This window comes from Petaurus breviceps, unplaced genomic scaffold (assembly GCF_028583685.1).
Source record: "Petaurus breviceps papuanus isolate PSGF00001 unplaced genomic scaffold, PetGlider_PUasm1.0 91133, whole genome shotgun sequence".
Lineage (NCBI taxonomy): Eukaryota > Metazoa > Chordata > Mammalia > Diprotodontia > Petauridae > Petaurus > Petaurus breviceps.
Genome location: NW_027187419.1, coordinates 43,554,078 through 43,571,543, shown reverse-complemented (window position 1 = coordinate 43,571,543; position 17,466 = coordinate 43,554,078). Strand labels below are relative to the sequence as shown.

At 35.5% G+C, this 17,466-nt stretch overlaps 1 protein-coding gene across 6 annotated transcripts in view; it reads left to right on the top strand.

The window, feature by feature from the left end:
* The window catches only part of ARHGAP32 (Rho GTPase activating protein 32), a 423,257-nt gene that overhangs the window by 148,154 nt on the left and 257,637 nt on the right, over nucleotides 1-17,466 (top strand). For 3 of the 6 annotated variants that reach the window (XM_069079887.1, XM_069079886.1, XM_069079881.1), the window contains exons 1-2: nucleotides 3,000-3,268; nucleotides 17,265-17,373. In XM_069079887.1, the coding sequence (XP_068935988.1) occupies nucleotides 3,156-3,268; nucleotides 17,265-17,373 (222 nt within the window). In that variant the 5' untranslated portion in view covers nucleotides 3,000-3,155. Of the gene's footprint in view, nucleotides 1-2,999; nucleotides 3,269-17,264; nucleotides 17,374-17,466 lie in introns of those variants that run through there. The other 3 variants (XM_069079883.1, XM_069079882.1, XM_069079885.1) reach the window with 1 other exon arrangement.

Genomic DNA, 17,466 nt, shown 5'->3' with positions numbered 1-17,466 from the left:
ACTTGCTTAATATAGGCATATATTGTCCTAAGTTGAGATTCTTTCCTCATATTTCCCTCAACACTTCATACAAGCACTGAGGAAAATTAAGTAAGGAAAGGACATACTAGCACTGAGGAAGATATAAGGAAAGAATCTCCTCTGAGGATATTTGCTAGCACCTGGGGATTCAGAGACAAAAAGGAAAGCATACTCTGCCCTCAAAGAGTTTAATGAATACATTCCAGATTGCCAACATTTTCTTTTTATTCATTATCTTTGCTCTAGGGAGGCATTGGGAGAGTGTGCTGGGGCTGATGGCCTCTTTTAAAAAAAGTGGCTTGGTGATCACTCAGTCAACACACATTTATTAAATGTTTATTATTTGTCAGGCACTGTGCTAAGCCCTGGGGATACAAAGAAAGAAAGTGGCCCCTGCCTTCAAGGAGTTCATATTCTACTGGAGGAGACTACATGCAAATAACTGTTTACATACTATTTACAAATTTGTATGTCTGTGTGTATGCAAATTATAATGACAGGTAATCTCAGAAAGAAGGCAAGAGAAGGATGTCCCTGGATAAGACCTGGGACATCTTACAGAATATAGGATATAAACTTAGTCTTCACTGAGGCTCTGAAAACCAAGAGTAAGAGGTGGGGCAGGAGTGCATTCCAGGCATGGATGATAGACAGTGAGAAGTCATGGAGCCAAGATATGGAGTGCCATGCTAGTGGAAAATAGCAAGTAAGACACTGCAGGTGGATAGGTTGTGAATAATTTTAAATTACAAACAGAGCATTTTATTTATGATCCTGGACATTGTAGGAATCCTAAAAACAATAACAACCACAAAACCCTCTAGATAACGGGAGTGGATGGGGGGGAGAGGGGATGGAGTATGAATGAGAAGTAAAAGATGACACTGAAGTTGCAAGTTTGTGTGTCTTGGAGAATGGTGATAATCTTTTCTGGCCATTACTCTTTTGCCCCACTTGCCCCTCCTCTCTCCATTTCCCCCATTTAGGAGCAGTTGTTTTCTAAACATATGGTTGTGTGGTAAGTTTTCCAGAACATGAAGGAAATGAAAGCCCATAGTGTAGAACTTAATGTATTTTAGCAAAGTTATTGAAGAAGTTTTGGAGTCACAAATGATCTTGAATGTTAAGACTGAGAACACAATTCATGTTTTTCTTACTTCTTCCCTTGGGAGAGATATTCTTATTTGGATTGTGGAGTTCTTGGATCATATGCTAGTGGGTGCCCTGACCTTTGTGCAACAGCAGCATGCCCTCCTAGCTTATGCAGCATGACCTTTGTGCTGGTGATTCTTCATTTTCTTCACTTCTCAGAGATTCTAGGGCCATTTTTGGTAGACTGACAAGGTGTAATTTCTTGCTTCTGCTGCCATAATTTACTTTTGGTGGTCCATGGATATTTCATTTCTTAAAGGAGGGAGAAAAGATAGTGGGGGAGAGTCTAGATCACTCTATGGCTGATAGAGAATATTTGTTATTCTCCATAAAGAGGTAGTAACTTCCCTTAATTGCCTTGGCTAGAGTCTGAGACATTTTATCTGTACATCTCCTAGACTCACGGGCATACTTTGCTTAGGTGGCAATTATCTATGAAGGTACAGCTCAGCAGAGCTGGGCAAGGGACTTCATGGCACTGGAATAGAAATTTATTAAATGGAAAAAGGCAAAAGTACCTTAAAGTTTGACCTGGGTTTAAATTTATTCCCTCTCCAGAGTCAGTCTCCTGACTTAACGTCATACTATATATATATATATATATATATATATATAGCTGTAATAAATATACCAATTGAGTGAATACTCAGGGCTTTTATTCAGTATTTAACATCCTGAGATGACTTGCATCTATCATATGCATTTGTAAGTAAGTACAGGGGGCCCTGGAAAACAGTTCCATTACAGAAGACAACTTGGGCATTTTAAAGAAATTAGCACCTGTGATTTTTATGGTAGCAATGGAAACTTGATTGGAACTAGCAATTTTTCCAAACCAGTTATTAAAAATTATTAAACAGGGCTTAAACTAGTGAAAAAAAATCCTGAATTGATTGGTAGCTTTGGCCACAAATCTTGATTTCTATCAAAAACCACTTGGAGCTAGTAGATGAAACCCAGAAAGAGTTCTGAAGAAGCAAGATTGTAGTTTTATAGGAAGCAAGGCAAAATGTTTTGATTTTAAGCAAAGCCAATCAGGATGTTGTGTTTTTTGTTTTTTTTTCATTTTGGACTGTGAAGATCCAGTGTGTACTAATCCATTTTTCTATAGTTTGGTTTAGTCATCCCACCAATTTTTTTGGTGCTCTAGAAATGTTCAATAATAATTAACATTATTAATGACAAGTATAGTGGGCTTTAGTACTAGAGAATTAACATTATGTAGATGTGACGACTAATGGCAGACTGTGATTTAAAGAACGTGTTAATAATTTTTTTTTCTTCTTTATAATTTGGTCTAGACCAAAAGTCAATAGCTTTTCATATGTGTGTGGAAAGTTATTAAAATAATTTAAAAAAATTCATGAACTTCAAATAAAAAATATTTCACCTGAAAATTGTACATAACAATTGTCATTGAGGTAAAGGAAGATTGTATATGATACTGGTGGGTTTATTGTGCAGTATATGCCAAGAAGATAGAAATTTTTCCCATCAGTTTTGATTCTCTTTCAGTTTGATTAGTCTGTATAATGGTATTTGCCTCAGGAAAACTTGTTTGTTATAGCAGAGAATCATTGAAAGAATGTTTCTTAAAAATATCTCCATTTTAATCCTATTAACCTGAATATTTGAGAAAATGGAGTTTTATTAAATAATGGTCTTAATTAGCAAAAATGACCTTCAGTTGGACTTTCCTTTTTATTATCTAGGCCACAAAGCCTAAGGCAGTGGGAGTGTTAAATGGGTGTCACAGGTATTGTAGTCATATTTCAGGCCCAATGAGTGTCCTGGATGTGATTTCCTGTCTTTACCAACTGTAATTAAATTAATATGTAGTTGACTGTGACTGGGCATGAACAGCAAATACCGATCACTTGCATTTTAGTCACACACCTGAATACATGCAAATGCAGTGTAGATGAACAACTGAGACTTTGGTTTTCCTGGCTATAGACTTGAAGATTTAAATTTTCTCAGGGATGGAAACAGAAAGTGAGAATAGTACTTCTGGAGATGACAGTGTCTTTTGGTTGGATTCAGAGGTGATCCAGGTGACTGATAGTGACATGGAAGAGAGGGAAATGGATTTCAGGTAACTATTTAATAATTTCATTTTGTCCCTTTGCCTTTCAGTAAGAGTTTTTTTTTCTTTAATATGAAGTTTTGGGTTAAATGGGACAGGTTTCTAGTTGCTTGTTACCCTATGGCTCTCTTCATTCCACAACTTGCCCTAGAGCTTGTAAAAATTCATTTTAAATGACTTGTTAGAACACTAGGAAGGAAAGGTGTTAGACAGGTTTTGCATGTTCATTTCAAGTATTTCTAGTGGAGACTTATAAAAACCTACTACTTTCCTTATCTGATTGGCATCTGTACTGTTCATTTTTCTTCCTCTAAACATGTTCTTTTTTGAACATCTTCATAGTCTACTTTTTATGAAATGTTACTTTATATGTCACTGTACATTTTTTCCCCCTTTCGAAAATGTTCTCTGATTCTTGGTCATTTCTTTACTTTGAACCTGAGAGAGACTTTGAGTTTAATTTATTTTTATTTTTCTTATTTTCTTTTCTCTCTTCCTTTGCTTTCTTCTTTATGTTTTTGAGAGTAGGGTCATGATATCTATAACCTCAACCTCACTTTGCCTTAAAATTAGAAGTGACAATTTCCCCCAAATGATTGCTTAGAAGCTTTGAAAATACAAACAAATTCTTTAGGAAGGTTTTCTTATCTTATTTTTAAAGCACTGTCAGCAGGTTATTATTTCTATCATAATTTTAACTTTGAAAAAAAGTATTTGTTCTGGCCTTTTCCATGAAGAAGCTGCTTATGAATGTAAATTAATTCTTAGTAAGAGGGAAAAAAGTCACTTGATGAAGCTTTTCATATACTCCACCAATGCCACCTACATAGGCAATTAAACACCTTTTTATACTTTACCCGTGAATGCTTGGGAAGGTGAACATGCCATTATTTTTATCCTGATCTTTTCTTTGTGTTTCTGCTCTTTTTGCCTCTGTCTTGATGTACAACTAATTATTTTTAAGATTAAAAAAATGGCAGGGAAGAGTAGAATAAATATTTTTTAACTCCTCTCTTAAGACTTCATACTATCTGTTATTTATATTTGCCATGATTGGTTTGGCAAAATATTTTTAAATTCTGAAAGAAGAAATTAATGTTCAAAGTACTGTAAAGAATATTTGTTTAATGATGTGTGAAAATTCTTGGTAATTATCTTTTACTTCAGAACTCCAGAAGTGATACCATCTTTATGGATATCCTCTCTACTGAAATCTATTATAATCTTTCACAGACAGTTTCATGAGTTGCTTTGACCAAAAAGAATTTTGCCCTGTTAGCCAATCTGATTGTCTTTTCTCACTTTAGATTGTTTCTCTGAATAGAATCTTGCCATGTCACGATTAAAATTTTTTTTGCCTTTAGTCATTTTGTTTCAAGAATTTTATTATTCAGTTTGCTTGTTATGCTGCCACTCATCGTTGATTCTTACTCCTTCCCTGCTTTCCTATATGTGCTGGTGTTGTTCTTCTTGAATCATATTATTATCTGTTAATATGATCAATCACATCACCAGCAGTCAGTCAAATTTAAATATCCTTCTGTGTAGAAATCTTTGTCATCTGTGTAAATGTTCGTGGGAATTTTGTAAGTAAGGAATAGGAAAGGTACTATTTGTTTTTATGTTGGAGAAAACTGGGTAGTACACAAGTATTTGATTTAATTTATTGTTAGGGGGAAGGGATGTCAAAAGTTGTGGCAGGAATTTTTTTTTTTATAACTGGCAAATTTAGGAGGAAATCTTGGGAGGCACTTCAGTGATATTTTAAAATCTTACTTTAGGACTTGGGGTTAACTTTTCATCTACTGAAATTTCAAAGAACACAGTTTTTTTTTTTTAAAGTAACTGCGTTGATACCTGTATCTTTCAGGAAACTTGTTTTATAGGTTACTTGTCTTAGTTTATAGTTAACATTCTTTTTCCTCCTCTTCCTCCTTCTATTCTCTCTCTCCCTCTTTCCCTGTCTTCTCCCTCTCCCTTTTCCTCTTCTTCTCCCTCTCTCTCTCCCTTTCCCTCTCCCTCTCTTCAGACATCATCAACAGACCTGTGTAAGGTTGAAATATTATTTTTGCCTACCTTTTCAGCAGTATGGCATTAGGAAATATGCAAAAGCAATGTATCATTTCACAGCACATTCTAGCTGAAATGTTTGGGAGCAAAAAAGAAGCGTGTATGTTAAAGGTTAATGAGTGGATATTACCAATTTTAACTGTAGCTTTGATATTGTTGAATAAAAGACTTAGTATTTTATATGAGTTATTTTAGCAAAGTAGATTTAATAATTAAAGACAGACTATATACTAAAACTTGATAGTTTTTCTTCATGCCACTTATAGAAATAAAAAATTTTAGAACTGGAAAGATTTAAATCTTGAAAATAGAAAGATCAGCAATTTGGACCTGATATGTTTAATGATATTTTAGGACTAAATTTCCTCATTTATTTAAATGAGGATAATGATAGTAACTGTGTCACAGGATTATCGTGATGAGCAAATGAGATAATGTATGTAAACTACTTTGCAAAACTTTAAGCTATATAAATGCTCTCTATGGGGGTTATTATTAGGATTTAGACATGGAATCACATTCACCATCCACCCTATCTCCCCTCATTTTATAGATGAAGAAAAGTAAAATGAGAAGTGATTTGCCCCAATGTTACATAAGTAGTAAATGGAAGAGTTAGTATTTGAACCTTACTGTGATGTAGCAGGTGAGATAATTGTCATTGTTGTTGAACTTATACAGCTGTTTAGTTCTACATTTATATGGATACATATTGTTAGCTTCACACCTACACATTATAATCTCATTGAGGGCAGGTACTAATTTATCTTTGTATCCCCCCAGCTCCTATCTAGTGCAGTACATTGCACAGATAAACACTTAATAAATGTTTGTTGAGTGAATGAACGAATGAATGACTCTTTGCTTAAAAATGTAAGTCAACAAAGCCAAAAGATAAAGCTTCCTGCTTGCCTTAATTTAGTAGCTTCTATTTAATGGGTAACAGGTTTTAAGTTATTATTTATTTATTTTTTTTAAGAATAGTGCTTTCTCTATTGAGGTAGCATGATCTAGGGAACTGAGTACTGTAACAAGAGACATAATGGTTAAGACCATTTCTAACAAAAATGACTGGTTCTAAAAATAAATAGCTGTTTGCTACCACTAGACTTTTTTTCTGCTAATATCTAGAATTACCAGAGTTTCATTACAACAATAATTGTTATGAAACAAAAGCAAAAGGGGGAAAACCCAAACCAAACCTGAAACTTTTTAGAGTATCTATAGGTTTAGAAGTGGAAGGAGAATGAGCCATGGGGACTTGATTCTAGCCCTGTTCCCCAGAAGTAGCTTTTCCATCACTGTCTGAGATATAGATATAGATATAGATATAGATATAGATATATATTTGCCCACTAGGCATTTTATTTAAAAATACAAGCATCTTTTTTACTTTTCTGGTCTTTTTACATCTTCCTGGGGAAAGTCACTTAACTATGTTTGCCTCATTCCTTCATCTGTAAAACGAGCTAGAGAAGGAAATGGCAAACCACTTTGGTATCTATGCCAAGAAAACCCTAAAATGCTTTCATGAAGAGTCAGGATTGAAAAGCAACTAACTAATCAGCAACAAAACCCTTACAATGTGCTCTTCCGTCCAGTGAACAGTGGCCTCTTTTCTGTTCCAGGAACAAAACTCTTTATCTCTGGGCATTTTCTCTGCCTGTCTCTCATGCCTGGAATGCTTTCCCTCCTCACCTCTCTGCCTACTTGCCTTCCCTGGCTTCTTTTAGGTCTCAATTAAAACTGTCTTCTACAGGAAACTAGTCTTAACCTCTCTGAATTTTACTGCCATCCCTCTTTTAATTATTTCCTATTTATCCTGGATAGAGTTTGTAAGTAATTTGCTTGTTGTCTCTCCCATTTGATTGTGAGCTCCTTGAGGGGAGGGAGTATCTTTTGCCTCTTTTTATATTCCCTGCCCTTAGCACCATGCCTGGCACTTAGTAAGCACCTAAATGCTTATTGGCTAACTGACTGACTGCCTCAGGTACCTTTTAGCAATGAGATTTAATGATTCTTTGGAGTGACACTAGAGAGCTATGGCCTTAGTTTCATTGGAACCTTTATGAAGCATCAACTGTTAAAATCTGGTGCCCTGCCAAATAATATCTCATAGGGACTCTTAACTGATAACCCAGTTCTAAGATTCTGCCTTCTTTGATCAGTCTCCAGACACCAGTGACATTTTAGAAAATTCTGTTATCAAATGAAAAACATTACTACTCATTATACTGTAATATCTTCATTTTAAATTGTGTCCTCTAAGACTTCTTGGGAACTATAGATATAATAATAATAATAATCTTGGAAAAAAATCAGAATTTCCTTGGTTTTAGGGGATAAAATAGATTATTATTTTTCTTAGTGGCTACTTCTAAGTGAGCTGGCCAAGTTTGCCAAGTTATCTTAAAAAAAAATCTCAGCAACCATAGGGTACAATACTGCAATATATTAAACCATGTCTTAAGATCACATCAATAAAACTGTAAATTCTGAGATCAGATGAATCAAGATCTTTATCATTAGCACCATATAAAGAACCAAATTTTATTGAATAAAGTTAAACCTTTGATTCTTATCAAAATATATGGAACATAGGATCATAGAACTGGAAGGAACCTTAGAGGTCATCTCATCTAACTCTCTTATTTTTACAGATGAAGAAATCTGAGCTTAGAAAAGTTAAAGGAGTTGCTTATGGCCACACAGATAGCCTGCTATGGCATATATGGGATTTTAACCCAGATCTTTTGATTCTAACTCTAATGCTCTTTATTTTCCCCGTGTTTTGGTGACATGCTTGACTTGGTTTCATATGGCTGTTTTAGTGTATAGCATCTAGCTTATGCTTGTAGTTTACAAATCAGGGTAGAACATTTAGAAAAGTTCAGGGAGTCAGTTATTTGAGAGATGAATTATTTTCCTTTCTCTTGGATTAGTTTTGCTGAGGGCAAAGATACATTTGAAAAATGTTTTGTTTAAGATTCTGATCCTTCAGGTTTTTGAATTCTATAGTTACTTGGCCTTAAAGGTTTCTGTAGTTTCCATTTCTGTTTGTTTTTTTTATCAATCTAAATGAAACTCACATTTAGTATTATACAAGATTCTGTTGGCTGTTATATATTTTATTTTGGTATAAAACAGATACTTGGTAAAATTAGGTCACTGCCCAATGGAATGGGAGAAATTTTGAATAAATGAGTCTTTGCAAAGCATACAGTATATTGACAGTGGGTTGGTAGGATTCATTTTGGGTAATGTTCGTGGTATAAAGGAGAAAATACTTGACTGGACTCAAAAGACTTGGGTTCAAGTTGTTATTCTGCTGCTAAATTGCTGTGACCTTGGGAAAATCACTTTATGGACTTGTTTTCTTATTGGTATAAAAAAATTAGGGATATGGACTATGCAATCTCTTCCATTTCTAAATTTCTGTGAATGTCTGATTCACTTATTTCAGCTGTTTTCCAAGCCTAAGATTGCTCAATGAGAAAATATAATGATTACTTCTTATTGGAGAAAGGATGACTGTTAAGATTATTCACTCATCTAATTGTTATATATCAGCTTTTATTCTCATCATGATCCAGCTAAACTACATCATCCATTCCAAGCTCCATTCTCTTTTTGTTTTTCTAGTATCTATACAGTGATAGCAAACCTATTTTAATATTCATCTGCAGAAGTCATAATTAGGAGTACAAATTGCAACCATATGACTTGAAATTCATTTCTACTCTATTGTCTCATCCTATTAGAATATAAGCACTTTGAGAGTAGGAACTGTCTTGCTTTTTTATTTATATCATCACCACAAAACAGGACTTTGAATACACACTCACACACAACATATAGTAAGCCCTTAATGCTTGTTTATTCATTGAAGTGGAGAAGAGAACTCATTGGCATGGATATATACAAAAAATATATATAGAAGAGATACATTTTAGGGGGGGTGAAGCGAGGCATTCACAGATGGACTGTGTTTTAAGAAGAGGCTTCATATAGAGGGTGAAGCTTAAACTGAGCCTTAGAGGAAGCTAGAGATCGTAACATGCAGAAGTGAGGAAGAAGTGAGTTCCAGGCATGGAAATAGGTGGTGGAGTGTTAGAGGTGATCTCACATTGCTGAGATCATAGTTCATTCGAATTTTCAAGTGTCCCCATTTATCTAGCAGAGTGATTTGTACATAGGAGATACTTAATAAGTGTTTGTTGAATTTAGTCAATCAATTAGTAATCATTTATCAAGTGCCTACTAGGCACCATGCTAAGGCTAAGAGGCAAAAGATGGTCCTTGCATTTAAGGATCTTACCACATGATGGGAGAAAAAACATACGAACAAATAGATAAAAAGTAGGTTATATACATTCTAAATAGGAAATACGTAACAGAGGGGAGAGTTTGGGGAAGGTTTCTAGTAAAAAAAAAAAGGCCTTTTAGTTGGTACTTAAAGGAAGATACAGAAGTCAGCAGTCAGAATAGAGGAGGGAGAGTGTTCCAGGCTTTGGGGGACAGCCAGAGCAAATGTCCAGAGCTGAGAGATGAGGAGTCTTGTTAGTGGAATGACTGTATAACAGAGGTGGTGGGGATTGAGATTTAAGAAGACTGGAACGGTAGGAGGGTACTAGATTATGAAAGGCTTTGAATGACAAAAAGACTGTTTTATATTTGGTCCTAGAGGTAATAGGGAAACTACTGGAGAAATTAGGAAAATCACTTTAGTGGCTGAATGGAGGATGGATTGGAGTGGGAAGAGATAGGCAGACCCACCAGCAGGTTATTGCAATCATCCAGGAGAGAGGTGGTGAGGGCTTGCTCTAGAGTGGTGTTAGTGCCAGAGGAAAGAGGGGAACATATTGGAGAGATGATGTATCATTGCAGATGATGCAGATTGACGCATCTTGGCTCTGGGAGTGGGAGATATAATAGAATTGAATGAACTGATTTGATTTGAGATATGAGGAAGAAGGTAAGAAGGAAGAAGATAAGACTTAAAGCAAATCAGTGTCTTGTCCAAGGTTGTTGGGCTTGGTGGTACAACTGGAAATAAAATTTTGTCTCATTTATATTTTAATACTTTTCTGTTTTGTGGCTGAGATCTTCCCACTTGACTACAGAGACTATCTGCTATCTTCCCCAGCTTATGCTTTGGGTCAGTCAGTCTGTCAGTCAGTAAACATTTAAGTGCCTACCAATCATAGTGTTATACTGTGGGGGTACAAAGAAAGGCAAAAAATACCCCTAAACAAAAAAACCAAAAAACCCCCCAAAAACCCAAACACAACAACAGCAAACCAACCCCAAACGCCCATAGAAAAACACAAAACCCAAATAAATAACCAGTCCCTGCACTCAAGGAACTCACAATCTTGTGGGGGAAAGGCTGCTCTGTATTATGTTCTAGCATCTGTACTTTGTTACTGACCTTTGCAGACAATTTCAAAAGTACATCTGTTTTCTTCAACACCAAGAGTATTTTTTTAAGGCTTTATTAACTTCTGGTTTACATCATTCATTTACGCCAGATTTTGAGTTACAAATTTTCTCCCCGTTTTTCCCCTATCCACCGCCCCAAAATAGCAGTCCCACAGGATATCCCCTCCTCCAATCTGCTCTCTCCCATATTTTCTCCCATGCCCCTTTCGACTTTTCCAGTGGATCTCTATGCCTCAGTGCCTGTATATATTATTTCCCAATTACATGTAAGATGGTATTAATAATAGTATATATATATATATATATATATATACACACACACACACACACACACACACACATATATATATACATATATATACACACATATGTATTTGAATATTTGATTTTAAAACTTTCAATTCCAGATTCATTCCCTTCCTTCCTTGTCACCCACCCTTACTGGGAAGATAAGCAGTTCAGTATAGGTTGTACATATGTGGCTAATGCAAAACAATAACATAGTAGATATATTGTAAAAGACTGACTATATTTCCCTGCTTCCTATCCCACCTCCCACTTGTTCTATTCTCTACCTTGATCCAGTCTATTTTCAAAAGTGAGTGCTTCCAACTTCCCTCCCCCCCAGCCTACCCTCCCTTCCCTCATCCCCCCTCTCATCCCCTTCCTCCCCTATTCTCCTGGAGGGTGAGATACCCTATTTAGTGTGTATTTCACTCCCTCCCGAAGCCAAATTCAATGACACCAAGAGTTCTTAATCCGGGTTGCCGCAGACTTCCTTCCAATGTAATGACCTTGTGGATAGTTTCAGGCGGTTTGTGAACTTGGATGGGGAAAAAATTACATCTTTATTTTCATTAACCTTTGGTTTTCTTTGTAATCCTATGCATTTTATTTTGTACATTTAAAATCATTATTCAGAGAAGGGGGTCATAGGCTTCACCAGTCTACCAGAAGAGTTGATGACATACAAAAGTTTTTTTTCCTTTCCTTGGTTCCTTTAGATGACCTATTTGAAGTCAACTATTTTGCCTCTTTTGTAAGACCAAGAGTAATTTTTTAAAAATCCATTAAAGGTTAAGTGTTTAATATTGAAAAAATATATATATATATTTCAAGGATTGTTGCCATAGTACACATAGGACATGTATTGGAGCTTGATTCACTAGGCCAAATGCTCACCCTTACTTTATAGGTATCACCATTGTATGCATGATCTCCCCCCTCCCCCCCCCCCCCCCCCCCCCCCCCCACCGTCAAAAGATAATTATGTTTATTTAAGTACTTATCAAAGGTCATAAAATCATAGTAGTAAAGTTGAAAGCAACCTTAGTGGTTATCCAGCCTTACTTTCCTATTTTACAGATGAAGAAACTGAGAGATAATAAATGGCTTAAAGTCATGGTAATTTTGTGAGCAGTATTTCATACAAAAATGCATTTAATCTCACCACTTTAAGGGTTTACATGTGTCAGACTATTTTCTATTAGTTTAGAGAGGGGAATAACCTTTTGTTTTTTCTTCCTTTCTTTTCAGGAATGATGAAATGTCATAATTCAGTTTTTCAGTTTCCAGAGTTTGTTGTTAACAGTTTTAGGGGAGAGGAGAGATGTCTTAGGTTTTCTTTTTCTCCCACCTTTCTCATTGGTAACTGGTAGAAAACCCAGAAATGATGTGGTTCATGTTTCAGTCACTACTCACTTCTCATGGCTTTAGTTGGTATTTGTGTTGGGGATGGAGTGGGATGGGATGGAGGGGCATGAAACTTCCAGGTGAGGAGAAGGGATAATTCATGTCAAGTTTACCTCATCTCCCTAGTGTTGTAGATAAGAGTACCTGACCTCGATTCAGGAAGACTTGAGTTCAGATATAGCTTCAGATGTTTATTAGTTATATGACCTGGGAAAGTTAGTTCGAAGAGGACCAAAATGACATCACTATGTTGGGGTCAAGGTACAATGTGCTCAGCTGTGGCTCATCAGACAATATGCGCTTAGAAGGCTCTACCAGACATCGGGCACCAATAGTCCATATGAACTTTTGGGGGTGGATATGTCTGGGGAAGTTACTTAACCTTTGTCTTCCTCAGTTACCTCATCAGCAAAATGGGGATAGAAATAGCACCTGACCTCATAGTCAAGAAGACATGCCTGAGTTCAAATCCTGCCGTAGACACTTGTTGATTTTGCATCTTTAGGCAAGTCACTTAATCTTGGTCTTTCTCAATTTCTCCATTTGTAAAATAGGTTAATAAAAGCACCTACCCCACCTGGTATTGTGAGGATCAGATAAGATAATTGGAAAGCACTTTAAAGGCTACATAAATGCTAACTACTGCTATTTAAAAGAAACATAATTAACAATTTTGTGTTTGATTCTGTTTTTTCTTGATCACCCTCATGATTTTTTTTCATGATCATTGAAATGAGTGAAAGTTGGACATGTAGGAAAATGGGAGATAATTTAAAAATTGACTGACAAATTTGAATGATCAGGAGTTGAATATGATAACCCAGTGTGAGTTTTTGAAATAATAAGAGGGATACTAGAAATTTCAGTAGAGATTTAAAGAAAAAAATCTCAAAACTGAGTAATGTTAATGTAATAATTAAGGTTTTTCAGATAAAGTTTAATTGTACTCTGAAGGTTGGAGGAGGAACTGTGATAAAATGAGTGAAATAATTGTAACAAGTGAAGATTCTACTGAAATAAATAAGTCTGTGTGGATTCTTTTTTTGTTAACAGAGTAAGAGGCTGATGATGTGGCTTGGGTTTTGGGTGATACAATTTAGAAGCAGAATAAATCAAGAAGTTTTACTTAAGTTGTTAAATTTGGTAATGTTTCATAATTGATCTGCAGAAACTAAAATTATCACGGGGAGTTAGAAATTCAGAATTTTGGCATTGAAAAGGATAGATAATATTTTTTAGTACATTTCACAGAATTAAAGTTTAGATTCACCTCTCAATTTAAAAACAATATCCCGAAAGGTCTTCTGCAGATTGGAATGATTAGAAGTGACTGGTATTACCAAGTATATATTTTGCAAAATATGTTATAAATATTTGATTTAGACATTTCCTTTTACCTATACCTCAGGTGGCCTAATATTTTGGTCTTAAATCCAGTTATATCTAAAAACCCATGACAAGAAATTGCTCATGTTAATGTAGAAGTATTCCCTAAATTATTTTTTATTGTTTCTTACTCTGTGTACTTTTCTTTTAACAATTTAGCTTTTCCCTTTCACCATATAGTTTTCTTCTCTCAGCTCCAGCTAATACAGTTAACTCTTTAAACTCCATTTTGAACTTTTGGTCAGAAAGCTTGATAAAAATCTAGTAAATTAACAAATTTTTCTCCAGAAGAAAGTGAGTTATCTTACTGAGTTAACATATTTTTCCAGAAATCACTATGTATGTGAGTTAGAATCAGTTATGCTGACGTACCAACTAAGGTAGACTATTACATGACTGAACTTGTCTGGGCTAATTTGTGACAAGAAAACAATTCAATGACCACTTCTTTATTTTCCACATTATTATATATGTGAAATTTAACTGTCAAAGTGTTTAAAGCCTGTTCCTGACTACATTAATTTAGATTCTGACTTTAAAATGTTGCCTCACTTTCCTCGACTGTAAAATGGAGATATTAACAATATTTACTTTGTAGGGTTGTTGTGAGGAAAGAATGAGATATGTAAATCATTATTCTCTTTCCCCACCTCTCTAGTATCCTCATTGATATTGGGGGGGGGAACCTTTGTTTTATATATTGTCAAAATTGGAATTTACATAAGTTTTATGACATGTTTTATATTTAGTCTCTCCCAGGGAATTTCTCTAGTTAAAATGGATGTTGTATTATTAAAATTACTTCATATTTTCCAAGGTTAATAATCATGATGTTGATGATTATGGAATATACACATATATCAACTTAAATGGTTTCAGAGCACTTTATCAGTGCTTACTTGTGACATAGGCAGATAGTAAAACATAATCTTCAGTTAATAGAACAACTTTTCTAAAGGAAGTTTTCTTTTCCTCCCCATAAATTGTTAGGTTGATTAAAGTTATGTCTGTATTGTTGAAATAAAACTGTTTGGGGACCATACTTCATTTTACTTTGGGACATACAATAAAATAATTATTTATAGATCAAAAATGCATTCAGACTCATTTTCTGTAGGTTCTTGTCATCCTTATCTTTTCTTGACAGATTGCAGGCTTAGAAATATAGTGGTCCATCCCTTTAATTTTACATGTCTTTTAAAAATCTAGGACCTAGTCCCAACTGAACAGCAAAAGAGGAATGAACTATTACTTCCATTTAGCAAAAGAAGCCCAACACTAACTTTTTGTTTACCCCTACTCCCATATGATTAGACAGACATCCCTCCCTCTTAGTTCACTATCCCAATCATCAAAACATCCTTTCCAAATAATTTCATCCCTCATCAAACTTCTCATGACTCCACATCTATCAACTAGTACTTTGCTTCATATTTTACTGAAAAAAAAAAATGGAGGCTGTTTGCTAAGAACTCTCTTTATTGCTTCCTCATCATATCATTTCAGCTAGGTGCCTTCCACCACTACCTCTTCCTTCAAGCCTGTTGCACATGAAGAGAAGACCCTTCTCTTTGCCCAGGTTAATGCTTCTACATGCTCAGCTAATGTCGTTCCAGATGGCTCTGTAATTTCTACTTTCTCACTAATTTTCAATGTCTCCCTGTCTCTTTGTTACTTCCCTACTGCCTACAAACATGGCCATGTTTCCTGTATCCTCATAAAGCTCTCAGCTGATCCATCTATCCCTGCTAGTTATCATCCTATATATTGCCTCTTTTTTTTTTTTTTTTACTACTAACCTCTTTGAATAGGCTATCTGTGACCAATGCCTCTACTTCCTCTCTTCTCACTATTTTCTTAACTCTTTGCCGTTGGATTTTCAGTTTCATCATTCAACTAAGATTATTCTCTATAACAGTATCAGTGATCTCTTAATTACCAAATCTAATGCCTTTTCTCAGTCCTTATCCATGTTGACCTCTCTGTAGCTTTTGACACTGTCAATCACCCTCCTCCCTTTGATATTCTTTTTCTCTCTGGACTTTCATGACACTACTCATTTGGTTCTTCTCCTACCTGTCTGATGTCTCATTCTCAGTCTCCTTTGCTAGATCTATCTTCATCCAGGTTATGCCCACAAACTATGGTGGTTCTGCGGGACTCTATCCTGTTCCCTTTTCTTTTCTGTCTTTATACTGTTTCACTTGCTGATTGTATCAGCTCTTGTGAATTCAAATGCCATTGCTCTACAGATGTTTATCATTCATATTATCCATTCCTAACCTCTTCATATCTAGTTTTATATCTTCACTTGCTAATTAAACATATTGAACTGAATGCCCTGTAGACATTTTAAATGAACATGTCCAAAACTGAACTCCTTAGCTTCTCCCTCAAACCTTTACTACTTATTAACTTCTCTGTTACTGCAAACTTATCACAATTCTCCCAATCACTCAAGCTCTCAACTTAGAGATCTTCTTTGACTCTTTACCCCATTTCCCCTCCCTGGTTTCTAATCTTTTGCCAAGTCGGTCCATTTTACCTTTTTAATATCTCTTCTATATGTCCTCTTCTCTTCTCTAACGCTCATATCATTTCTGGCCTGTTGCAATGGCCTGCTGGTTGGTCTTCTTGCCTCAGGTGCTCTCCAACTATAGTCTATCAATCTATCTTCTACTTAGCTATCAATGTGATCTAGAAGTACAGTTCTATTTCATTCCCCTACCCCTTTATAAATTCCCAGTTTCTCCTTATCATCTCCATGATTAAACATAAAACCTTGTTTGATGTTCAGAAAGGACTGATAACCTATGGACCCCCTTTCCAGTCTTTTTACACCTTCTTTTTCCTACCCAACCCTCCTCCTCCCCCACAAGGAGATCAACCTGCTTGCTGTTCCTCAGACAAAACACTATATCTCCTGATATTTTTGTTGTTGTTGTTGTTGGCTGTCTCCCATGAATAGAATTTTCTTCCTCTTCTTCTCTGCCTTCCCTGACTTCTTTCAGGTACCAGCTAACATTCTACCTTCAACAACAAGTGTTGTTTCCCAGTCCTTGTCTTCTAGTGGCTTTCCTTAGATTAGCTCCATTTTATCATATATATATATATATATATATATATATATATATATATATATATATATAGAGAGAGAGAGAGAGAGAGAGAGAGAGAGAGAGAGAGAGAGAGAGAGAGAGCTTGTTTTTATATAACTGTTCGTAAATTATTTCCCCATTAGACTATGAATCCCAATGAGAGCTTTTGATGGTCTTTTGCTTTTCTTTGTAACCCCAGCACTTAGCATAGTATTTAGCACATAGTACATACTTAGAAATGTGTATTGACTGAAATGAAGTAATTGAAAAATGGAATATTGATTTTAACAGCATTTTTTTTCTTTATTCACTCCTAGAAAGATGAAGTCCTCAGTACATTCAGAAGAAGATGATTTTGTGCCAGAGCTCCATAGGAATGTTCATCCCCGTGAGCGGCCTGATTGGGAAGAAGCTCTTAGTGCAATGGTAAGACAGTGTATTGTAGTGTGGAATACTGGACTTTGAACTTGTGTCTCTACATAGGTTTGATTCCCACCTCTAACATTTCCTACATGTATG